At 33.0% G+C, this 12,796-nt stretch overlaps 1 protein-coding gene across 7 annotated transcripts in view; it reads right to left on the bottom strand.

Annotated features, from left to right (window-relative positions):
* ZC2HC1A (zinc finger C2HC-type containing 1A) overlaps positions 1–12,796 on the bottom strand; it is a 234,526-nt gene that overhangs the window by 198,285 nt on the left and 23,445 nt on the right. For all 7 annotated transcript variants that reach the window (XM_060128011.1, XM_060128010.1, XM_060128005.1 and 4 more), the window contains exon 5: positions 10,536–10,684. In XM_060128011.1, the coding sequence (XP_059983994.1) occupies positions 10,536–10,684 (149 nt within the window). The remainder of the gene's footprint in view (positions 1–10,535; positions 10,685–12,796) is intronic.

Here is a 12,796-nt window from a genome sequence, read left to right as displayed (position 1 = left end):
CCTTAGTTCTAGCTCTATACTCCAACTATAAGGTGATGACTTGCATGTATGTGTACTTGAGCCCAATGCATTATTTAGATTGCTTTGGACTTAATGAGAAAAATTGTTTTTAAACCTAATTTTCAAAAATCAAATCACATTTATAACCTATAATCAGTATAAAATTTAAGATGTGCTTGCTACTAATGAAAACTGCTAAGCACAAATTTTGAACTCAAATATTATCTCTCTTCAAAATTCAGTGTCTGACCTTTTACAAAAACAAATCTTGGTAAAATGGTCTCTCTCTCTCTCTCTCTCTCTCTCTCTCTCTCTCTCACACACACACACACACACACACACACACACACACACACACACACACACACACACACACACACATAAATAACATGGACATTTGGCAGTATAATGCCAGAAACTGCAATTTCTTAAGCACTTGGCAACTAGAAAACCTTCGATAACTGTCTGTCAAATGAACAAATGACTAGGAGACTTTGGAGATGAGCCATATAAATATACTGTTTCTTTGAAAACCTAAGGGGTATTTCTGGTTAGTGTCAGTCTCTCCTACTAAAATACCAATGCTAATGAAGACATTAGGCAAGATTTTAAAACTAACAATATGGAAAAAAAGACCTAACAAAGATTTGTCAAAATATTAGAGGCATGTCTACTAAAAGTAGGGTCAATAAAATTGGATTAAGAAACAGGATTGGTGACCCACTCATACTGTGCTAATTACCAAAAACAGAGCAAAATGATTAGCATTAATAAGATACTGGTATAGCATATTACACATTGAGAGGTCAAATTTTAGGCAGGAAGGGCCCTGGCAGCATTATATACCGGTACTAGAAATTTTTATTCACATATTAGGAATTACTATTATTAATTAATGGCTTACAAACAGAAAAAGGCAGAATATTCCTTTCAAAAGGTGCTTTGTTTTTCCCCTCCGTAGAGACCTCCTACTATTTTACTCAATTTTTTGGTCAGATCTGAGATGACCAGAACCTAGCCCAACTTTATCTATCTCCTATAATATTTCCTATTACTTTCAACCCAAACTAGTCATGTTAGTTTCCTTATTGAATCCTCATACTACTCTGAATGCCTCTTGTTCAAAACATATTCACCTGTCTCTCAGTAACTTGCTGTTCCCCTGACCTAGATAATATGACTCCTTCCTTACTGACCTGTATTTTATCTATTCTACAACATCAAGCTGAAATTCTACTGGTAGGCTTTCAGGATGACTCTAGCTAGCAACCATTTTGTATAAAATTACTTTAATGATCAAAAGAACAAACTCTGATTTTATAGTTATACTCAATACATATTTCATTCGTCATATAAGTATTTGTTAGGTGATTATTTCATGTGTTTTTATACAGATCACAAATCTAATAAATTGTGTTAGTAACATATTTATATTTACGAAGACTTTTTATTGAAACTGGAAAAAGCTTAAAGAACGTGGAGGATGTTCATTTCTGATAAAATGGTAAAAGGAACTATTTGTACCAACCCTTCAACTAAAAAATTTTAAATGCTGAGGAAAGTATAAAAAATCATTTTAAAAGCACTGAATGTCAGATGAGAGGAAAAAGAACTGCCAGGCCAACACCATGTGAGATTGTAACAGGGTCTGGCAATCACATGGATTTGCTTTATGATTATGCATTACTAGATGGTACAGCAAACTAAAGCCAGTAATTTAATTTAATGTGTCTCCAGACTGGTAGATACCTGGAATAAACAAGCACAAATTTTCTCTGAAAAAGGCACTTCACAAGATTAATCCTCGAGAATAACATTTTAAGGGCAACAGCAGAAAATGGTCAATAATAATTACAAACATAATGATATAAGGAACCACAAATGAAAAAAGAAAGCAAGAACATATCCATAAAGGTCACATGATGTAACAATTATCAGACACATAACATAAAACAATTATGCTTACTACATTCAAAGATATAAAAGACAACTTTGAAAATATCAACAGGGAATTGGAAACTATAGAAAGTAACATAGAAAATTAGAAGAAGAAATTAAAAATAAAATAACAGATTACAAATTCAGTGGTGGAGAAATGAAGCAGCTGTATAATCCTCCTATAGATAATCTATAATCCTCCTTATAGATACAGATATAATCCTCCTATAGATTTAAAAAAAGGATTTTAAGAGATTGGAAATCATCCAAAAGCAGTCCTTCTGGAAACTGTGTATCTCTGGGTTTAATTTCAGGAAACGAGAAAGAGAAGGGAAGTGGAAGGGAAGGGGAAAGGGGAGACAAGAAAAGGAAAATGAATACAGGAAAGCATGACCCATATTCAGCAAAAAAAAGTCAACAGAAACTGACTTCAAGTGGGCACAGGTGTGTAAGACTTTGTAATTAAGAATTTCAAAACAGTTATTATAAATATGTTCAAAAATTAAAGGAACATATACACAAGAATTAAAGGGAAATATGGTAACAGTGAATGAACAATATAGGGAATCTCAACAGAGAAATGAATGTAAAATATATGCATTTTTTCAGATAACCAAAAACAGAGAATTCATTGCCAGCAGATCTGTACTATTAGAAGGCTAAAGAAACTTATTTGGGCTGAAGGAAAATGACTAAATATGGCAACAGAGATTTATAAGAAGAAATGAAGAGGTCTGGAAATGATAATATGTGAGTAAATATAAAATGCAGAGTATATACATGTATGCATAAATATATATAGTGTGTGTGCCTATATATGTATAAATATATATTCACATATTATTTTCTCCTAATTTCTTTAAAAGACAGATTTTAAAGCAGTAAGTATAACACTTATAACAATACGCATCAAGAGTATTGATGGCTTTATAATGTCTACAGAGTTTTACATATATACAACAACAGCACTAAGATTGGCGAGAGGTATATAAACATATCAATAGACAGGGTTAAGTTAAAGATGCATTTTGTTATTCCTAGAGTAACGACTTTAAAAAATATAGAGACTTATGGCTAGAAAGCCAATAGAGAAAATAAAATGTCTTCTACTAAAACAAGAGAGGCAAGGCAGAAGTAACAGAGGAATAAAAACAAAAATAAAGACAAAATAGAAAATAGCAACATAGCAGACCTAAACACAAACATATCAATGATTACATTAAGTGTAAATGCCAAAACACTTCAACAAACAGGTTGAGGTTGTCAGATGGATTAAAGAAAACTATAGGCTGTCTACAGAAGATGCAAACCTACAAATTTAAGTTAAAGAATAGAAGGAAAATTAGGATAATTAAGCTGAAACAGCTATGTTATCGATGAAACAAATTTCAACACAAGGAATGTCACTAAAGACAAAAAGGGACACTCCATATGATAAAAGAATCAATAAATACAGAAGCTATTACATTTGTAAATGTAAAACACATTTAATAAGAGAAATTCAAAATACTTGAAGCAAAAACTGGCAAAATTACTGAGACAGAAAAGCTCACAATCATAAAGATTTTAACACATTTCTTAGTAACTGATGGAATAAAAAGAACATGGAAGATCTGAATGAAGCTACCAGCCACCTTACCTGACTGACATTTATAAAACTTTATACCCAACAACTGCAGAATACACTCTGCTTTTCATATGCCACAGAACATTCATTAAGAGACCACATGCTAGGCAATTAAACAAATCCCAATAAGATAAAAATCTTACCAAGTACATTCTCAGACCAGAACAGAATTAAAACAACAACAACAAAACATCTAGAACAGCTCCAAACACAGTTGGTCCTCTGTATCCACGGGTTCTACATCCACTGGTTCCACATTTACAGGTTCCGAATCCATGGATTCAACTAACCACAGGTCAAAAAAAATTCCAAAAAGTTCCAAAAAGCAAAACTTGAATTTGCCACATGCACACAACTATTTTACATATCATTTATACTGTATTTACAACTATTTACATAGCATTTACATTGTATTAGATATTATAGGTAATCTAGAGATGATCTGATTAAAATATGTGGGAAGGATGCAGGTTATATGCAAACACTATGCAATTTTACATTAGGGACTTATCCTTGGTGGGGCAGGGAGCGTGGGGTGGGGTTCCTGGAACCAGTCCTCCAAAGATACCAAGGGATGACTGTATCTGGAAGTAAATGACTCATATTTGACTAGACTTTGAGTAAAAGAAGTCACAAATTTAAAAATGTTTTGAACTGAATAAGAAAAAAAAAACCACATTCAGATTTTTGAGATGTAGCTAAAGCAATGCTAGAGCAATAAAACCAAAAGCTGTTTCTCTGAAAAGATATAATGAAATCAATAAATCTCTAAACAGAATAATCAAGGGAAAGAAACTAACCAGAGGGGAAAAAAGAGAATACAAAATACCTGTATTAGGAATGAAAAAGAGGATATCACAACGTATTTCTACGTTAAGAAGTTAACACCTTAGGTCAATAAATCCAATTACACAAATTACTTAAGAGATACAAATTGCCCAAACTGACACCAAGAAGAAATGAAAATCTGAACAGCTTTGTATCTACCCAAGAAAATGATGTAGATGAAAAGCTCTGAAAAAAAGAAAAACCCATACCTAGATGGCTTCACTGGTGAATTTTAGCAAACATACACAATAGGAATAATACCATTACTGTAAAAGTCTACAAAAAAAGAATTTACAAACTCTTTCAGGCAATGGAGGAGGAAATAACTGCAAATCCATATGAGGCTAGCATTACCCTGATACCAAGAGACCAGCTAAAAACATCAAACGAAGAGAACTACACACCAATATTTCTCACAAGCATAGAGGCAATAATTCTAATTTTTAGCATATCAAATCCAATAATTTATAAAAAGAGCAATAATTCATAACAAAATAGAATTTATTCATAGAATGCAAAGTTGGTTTAACATCTGAAAATAAATAAGTGCAATTCATCACATTAACAGAGTAACAGAAAAACTATGGTATTTCAATAGATAAAGAGCGTTTGACAGAATGCAAAATGCATTCTCGGTTTAAAAAAGAACTCTCAGCAATTAGAAGAGAACTTTCTCAGCCTGACAAAGGGCATCAACAAAAATCCACAGCAATATCGTACTCAATGGTGAAAAACTGAATGGTTTTCACCTAAGAACAGGAAGAAAGCAACTCTCTTTCACAACTTTTACTCAACACTGGACTGAAAATTCTAGCTAGTGTAATAAATTATTACAGGGAGAAAAAGGCATAGAGATTGAAGAGGAGGTAGTAAAACTGTCCTTATTTACAGATGACATGATTGTGTACATAGAAAAACCCTATGGTATCTACAATAAGCTATTATAATAAGTGAATTTAACAAAATAGTAGGGTGCAAGATTAGAAACAACGTCAAGATCAAACAAGATAAGGAAAACACTCTTGAAATAAATTCTGTTTTTCATCGTAAGAAAAAAAATTAGGTAACTGTGTATGATGATGGATGTTAACTAGACTTATTGTGGTGATCACTTTGTAATATAAACAAATATTGAGTCATTAGGTTGTACACCTGAAACTAATATAATGTTCTACATCAATTATATTCAATTAAAAAAAAGAACACCTAAATAAGCAAGAAATATAACAAATTCATGGACTGGACAATTCAATATTAAGATGTTAATTTTCCCCAAATGATTTATATATTTAATGTAATTTCAATCAAGCACTAGTAGACTTTTTTTGTAGAAACTAGCAAAACAAAAAAAATTATATATAATGTAAACAACCTAGAATAACCAAAGTAATTTTAAAAAGAAAAAACAAGCTGAAGAATTTTAGACTACATGATTTTAAGGCTTATATGGTATAATATTTAGTATGGCAATAGTGTGGTATTGATAAAAGAACAGACATACAGATGAATGGAACAGAACAGTATGTCCTGAAATAGAACTAAAAATATACATTCAACGGATGATCAAACAAGGTGCTTAGGCAAATTCATTGGGTAAAGAAGTCTTTTCAACAAATGGTGCCGAAACAACAGATTATCCATATAGAAAAAAATTAACAACTGCCCTTTACTTCACATCATACAAATATTAGCTTGAAATAATCCACAGATCTAAATGTAAGAGCTAAAACTATAAAATTTCTAGAAGATAAAGGAGAAAAATCTTTGCAAGCTTGGTAAGGGTAAAGATTCCTTAGAACCAAGAAGAAAAAAAAGTCATAAAAGAAATAATTTATAAATTAGACTTTATCAAAGTTTTAAGCTTTTGCTTTTCAAAAGCCATCCTTAAAAAAAAAAAAGCCAAGACACAGAAGGGAAGAAAATATTGTTAATACACATTTGAGAAAAGACTGAGAATATTTAACACATGCTTTCATTCAATAAGAGAACCTAAAATAAGGACCAGAAAAACCTTCCAGATACTTCACAGAAAACACAAATGACCAATAAGAACACAAAATGAGGGCTTCCCTGGTGGCGCAGTGGTTGAGAGTCTGCCTGCCGATGCAGGGACACGGGTTCGTGCCCTGGTCTGGGAAGATCCCACATGCCGCGGAGCGGCTGGGCCCGTGAGCCACAGCCCCTGAGCCTGCGCGTCCGGAGCCTCTGCTCCGCAGCAGGAGAGGCCACAGCAGTGAGAGGCCCACATACCACAAAAAAAAAAGAACACAAAATGATACTAAAACTAATTGGTTTTTGGTTTTCAAAGAAATGTAAATTAAAATCACAACAATACACCACCATACACTCACTACAACAGCTAAAATGAAAAAGACTGATAATACTGAGTCTGGGAAAACCCAAGACAGTGAAGATATAAACTCAATCCCAGCTGATTCAATGCAATCCTAATCAAAAATCGAATACAGGTGGGTATGTATGTGCACATGTGTGCAATGACGTTAAAAAGATAATTTCAAATTTATGTGAAAATGCAAAGGACAAAAATTAGCTAAAACAACCTTAAAAAACAGAAGGTAGGAGAAAAAGTTCTACCAGATATCAAGATTTATAAAGCTAAGACCAAAGCCAGAGGTATCATGCTCCCCGCCTTCAGACTATAATATAAAGCTACAATAATCAAAATAGTGTGGTACTGGCACAAAAATAACACACCTAGCTCAATGGAACAGAATAGAGAGCCCAGAAATAAACCCATGCACCTATAGTCAATTAATCTACAACAGGGAAGCAAGAATATAAAAGGGAGGGCTTCCCTGGTGGCGCAGTGGTTGAGAGTCCGCCTGCCGATGCGGGGGATGCGGGTTCGTGCCCCGGTCCGGGAAGATCCCACATGCCATGGAGCGGCTAGGCCCGTGAGCCATGGACACTGAGCCTGCGTGTCCAGAGCCTGTGCTCCGCGACGGGAGAGGCCACAACAGTGAGAGGCCCACGTACCGCAAAAAAAAAAAAAGGGGCAGAAGACCTAAATAGACATTTTTCCAAAGAAGACAGAGATGGCCAACAGACACATGAAAAAATGCTCAACACTGCTAATTATCAGAGAAATGCAAACCAACACTACAGTGAGGTATCACCTCACTCCAGTCAGAATGGCTATCATCAAAAAGTCTACAAATAATAAATGCTGGAGAGAGTGGAGAAAAAGGAAACCTCCTACGCTGTTGGTGGGAATGTAAACTGGTAGAGCCACTATGGAGAACAGTATGGAGGTTCCTTAAAAAACTAAAAATAGAGTTACCATGTGATCCTGCAATCCCACTCCTGGGCATATATCTGGAAAAGACGAAAACTAATTCTAAAAGATACATGCACCCCAATGTTCACTGAAGCACTATTTACAATAGCCAAGACATGGAAGCAACCTAAATGTCCACTGACAGATGAATGGATAAAGAAGATGTGGTATATACATATATACACAATGAAATATTATTCATCCATTAAAAAGGAATTAAATATTGCCACTTGCAGCAACATAAATGGACCTAGAGAATATCATAGTAAGTGAAGTCAGAGAAAGACAAATACTGTATGATATCACTTATATGTGGAATCTAAAACAAACAAACTAGTGAGTATAACAAAAAAACAGACTCACACATACAGAGAACAAACTAGTGGTTACCAGTGGAGTGAGAGAAGGTGGGAGGGGCAAAATAGGCATAAGGGATTAAGAGATACAAACTACTATGTATAAAATAAATAAGCAACAAGGATGTATTGTACAGCAAGGGAAATATAGCCATTATTATGTGATAAATTTAAATGAAGTATAATCTGTAAAAATACTGAATCACTATGCTATATACCTGAAACTAATATAATATTGTAAACCCACTATACTTCAATTAAAAAAAATTCATAAAGCTATAGTAAATAAAAATATTAATGTGGTCTGGGGACTATATAAAAAGACAAAAATTGATTATATGTAAAGTCAAAATAGTGACTACTTCATGGGTGTTGGGGGCTAGGAGTGAGAGAACATTACATTCTGGGAGTGAAACACTAGTGGAGGCTTTTGTAAGACTAACGATATTGTATTTCTCAACTTTCTTGTGGTTATGTATGTATTTATGTTTTATGCTTTGTTTTCTATGTGTATAATTTACAAAAAAAATAACGGGAAAATTGTAAGAAAAAATCTGAATAAAAGTGTTGTAAAAAATAAGAGCTTAGAGATATTTAAAATGTTAACTATGTTGATAACTTTTAAAATATATATATTTCTCAAATTTTCCATAAAGAATAGGAATCCTTTTAATAATCAGAAAAATATTTATTAAAAATTGCATATCATCTTTCCAGACTTAAAACTTCATTACTTTAGAATAAGTAGGGTAAGAATCAATCAGAATACTGATTTGGAAATCAGAATATGATTTCCTATCAGAATATGATTAGGAAAATTCCTAAATCATAAAATACTTATCGTATTGCTTTAAACTCATAAGGTAACTCAGCCTAGCCTAATCTGATGAAAGACTACTGCAGGATCTAAATTATGCATGAGTTATTTCAAAATAATTTGTTCTTTTAAAATAACAAGACATGTAATTTAGCATACATTAGATGATATTTTTGGTTCCTATGTCTTCATGGGTCTACTTTAATACAACCATGCCTAAATTTGATAAAATTCCTAGTGAAGGATTATGACAGCTTAACTGAACGGTAGAACTTCTTGTTTTTACCTATAAAAATCTGATCTTCACTGTGTTTGCATCATTATTTTGATTAGAGCAGGGTCAAAAAGTGGGCTGAAATCAGGCCAGATTACAGCTGCTAAATATGACAAGGAAGCATTTAAGCGTGTTTAGGAAAAGTACTCTACTTAGTTTACTAATGTAGATCCAGTACCGGGTAGTGTCTGGTTCAAAGAGAATACTCAGAAACTTCTTGAATGAATACAGATGAGAAAATATGGGGTCAGACTGAAATAAATAAATAAATAAATAAATATGACTAGGCATGGTATCAGAACTGATAAAATTTAAGGTGGGAACTTAAAAACTACTTGGATTTTACATTTACAAATCACCTGGCACCAAGCTGTTGGAATGCACACATTCTATTGTATTTCCTTTGCTCTACTATTTTATTCTTAAAACAAAAAAAATCCTATTGATGTTCTTAACTGTTCAAAAGATATACATTGTTTTCCATCTGTTTTGGAAATTCTTCTAAATGAGTTTTCTTCGCTATTCTTTCCCCACAACGATGATGGTAATAATGATATACTCCATTTCCAATAATATTAACAAAAATTCAATAGGAGGATTCTCTCAAGGAGGTCTCAATTGCAATGTGGTCTTTTAATCCAATATTTTATTCATAAGTAACAAAAAAATAGATTTGATTATTTACTGTTTGCTAAGTTTACAGTACTAAAAAAAAGTTTACAGATGAAAGCTTTGTGAAAAATAAAATTTGCTTAAAAGTATGATATTGTCAAAGTTTTTATGTGACAATATGCTTAAAGAAAAACAACAGTAGTGTAAAAATAAATTTAATATAACAAAATCCTTATATGGTTTATGGTTCTCTAAGCGCTTTCACATACATCATTTCATTTGCTTCTCACTATAGTTATGTAGATTACCACTTCACAGATGAAGAAATGAAGGCTTACATACATTAATGCCATTTGTCTAAAAGTTCAAAAGTAGCAGTCTGGATGTAACCCCATGTTTTCATTTCCTCAAATGTGTTACTCATATATAACATGGAAACATTCACAACTTACATGATTTTCAAATGTGGATTTTTATTGCAATTTTCTCATTCATCTAACCCCTCTAGTTTCCTCTGAATCTGCTGCATCTATTTTAAACTGATTTTCTCCCTTTTTTCCTAAAACCTCTTTAAATCTGTATATTTTTAAGTCTTTACTAACGCAAGTCCACTTCAAATTTTGTTCTCAACTAGCCATTCAAATTTCTTACTAAATCCCTGAACAGTAATATATAAATTTTAGCAGGTGAGAAACTGTAGTTAAATGTGCTATAAAGAATAAACACAAAACTGTGAACTTAAAGTCATTTTCTCATTTATTTGTAGAAATGACCACAATGATTACCTGTGTCCGAGAAGTCGATTTTCCTTTGGTATCGGTAGAAAATTTGCCTTTATTACTAATACGTGCTGCCTGTTCTTTACAGAAATTTATATGTCTATCAGCTGCATTTTCATTAAATCTCCTCTGGCAATATGGACACTGAATATAATCTAAAACAGAAAAAAGAAACAGATTAGTAACATAATACTTGAAATGGGACATAAAGAGTTATAAGTTAGTAACTCAAGACACATAACATAAGTAACAACTGCTAAGCAAAAACTCTCACTTTCTTATAACCACCCAACCTGACTTATCTAAACTTAGTAAAGACATTTAAGAAAAAACGTATGCTAGTATACGATAAACTGCAATTTTCTCCCAGCTTAGAATCAAATTTGAGGGGAAAAAAAAGATAAATCGTCCCTACATAAAAATGAATAAGTAAAGGAAAAATGTTAATTATTTTTTGCTTCTATATTACCATATGTTTTCATCACAAATATATATTTTCATAAGGTAGACTAGGTTAAGTAGTTAATAACACATTACATTAAATAAAAATTTACATAAAATAAAAATTTTAAATTTGGGCTCATCTGTTAAAATCTTTAATTTCAATTAGAGGAAAGCTGTCAAGAAATAATTTAATAGACTTTATACAGTTTTATTTTCTCTTAGAGATCCCAACAGATGGAATAATAAAAATATATCTCCTAACATAATTAATTCAAATTTAAGAAACAGCAAATGTTGCAGATTATATATTCTCCCCAAATGCAATATATAGTACAAACAAAACTTCTCACAAAATAAATCTTAAAGTTATCCCAGAAAGAACCAAATTTTATAGCACTGTGAAAGATTTCAATTCTATAAGATACAGAGAAGAAATACATATAACAACTTATCAGTGTCAAAAAAAATCTTCAATTTATTTCAATAGGTTTACTTTTTGAGATGGAGTTTTTTGCCCTTTAGAATTTACACTCATCTGAATCTCAGAAATTTGTCCTGCTAACTAGTGAAATAGGTCTAAAATCTCTAATAACAAAGAAGTTGTTCTGTCAGGACTAAGAGATCAAAAAATTTCTGAAGTCCAAATTATCCTGAAGAACTGCCCCCCGCCCCCGCTCTGACTTAACATAAACATGAGAAATATAACTGTGTTGAATAAGATGCAATATACAAATACCTCTAAAACAAAGAGAGAATTCAACTTCATGGGGAAAATTAAGGTAGAAATAGAAGAGATGCAAACCCAAATGGAACATTCCAGAAATACTCATAGCATTAAAGTTAATTACTAAGACTCAAACAGGAGTTGGCAAACAAGGGCCCATGGGCCAAATCCAGCCTGCCTGGTGCATGTTTCTGGAACACTGCCACATTCATTCATTTACATATTTTCTGTGGCTGATTTCCTGCAACAGTGGCAGAGTTGAGGAGTTGAAACAGAGACCTTATGGACTGCATAACCTAAGATATTAACTATTGGTCCTTTATAGAAATTGTGTATCAACCCCTCCTTATAAAGATCATACCTAACTTGCTCTTTACTAAGAAATTAATCCCAACTTAGAATACTAACACAATTTTAATGCAGCTAACTTGTTATATTAAAATAACTACCTCTTGAGGCTACTCCATTAACCACTGTCAAAATGTCAACGGTGCTATTTTAAATCTTTCATCATCTCAATTATCTCATATGTGGTTGCCAGCATCTTGCCTTGCTTTTGGGAATAAGAAACAAGAAACTTTTACCCACCCAATGAAGAAAATATAAAAATACATGAATTTAGGGCATAATCTAGGTATATCCATCTATACGGTGGTTACCCCACTAGAATAATACATTTTTAGAAGCAAAATTATGATTTTTTTTTCCCTTCCCAGATTAGAAGATACCAAAGAACCAGGCAACATAATTATTTGAATCTTACTGAATGACTACATTTCAATAGACTTTATGCATGATTAAAATATCTCCTGGAGGGGCTTCCCTGGTGGCGCAGTGGTTGAGAGTCCACCTGCCTATGCAGGGGACACGGGTTCGTGCTCCGGCCTGGGAAGATCCCACATGCCACAGAGCGCCTGGGCCCGTGAGCCATGGCCGATGAGCCTGCGCGTCCGGAGCCTGTGCTCCACAACGGGAGAGGCCACAACAGTGAGAGGCCTGCGTATCGGGAAAAAAAAAAAAAAAAAAAAAAAATTTCCTGGAATATTAACATTTAACAGTTACTACCATAATTTTTAAATGATATTAAATGCTTTATAAA

Source organism: Lagenorhynchus albirostris, chromosome 17, assembly GCF_949774975.1.
Source record: "Lagenorhynchus albirostris chromosome 17, mLagAlb1.1, whole genome shotgun sequence".
NCBI lineage: Eukaryota > Metazoa > Chordata > Mammalia > Artiodactyla > Delphinidae > Lagenorhynchus > Lagenorhynchus albirostris.
The sequence above is the reverse complement of the archived record's forward strand: the minus strand, read 5'-3'. Positions and strand labels throughout refer to the sequence as shown.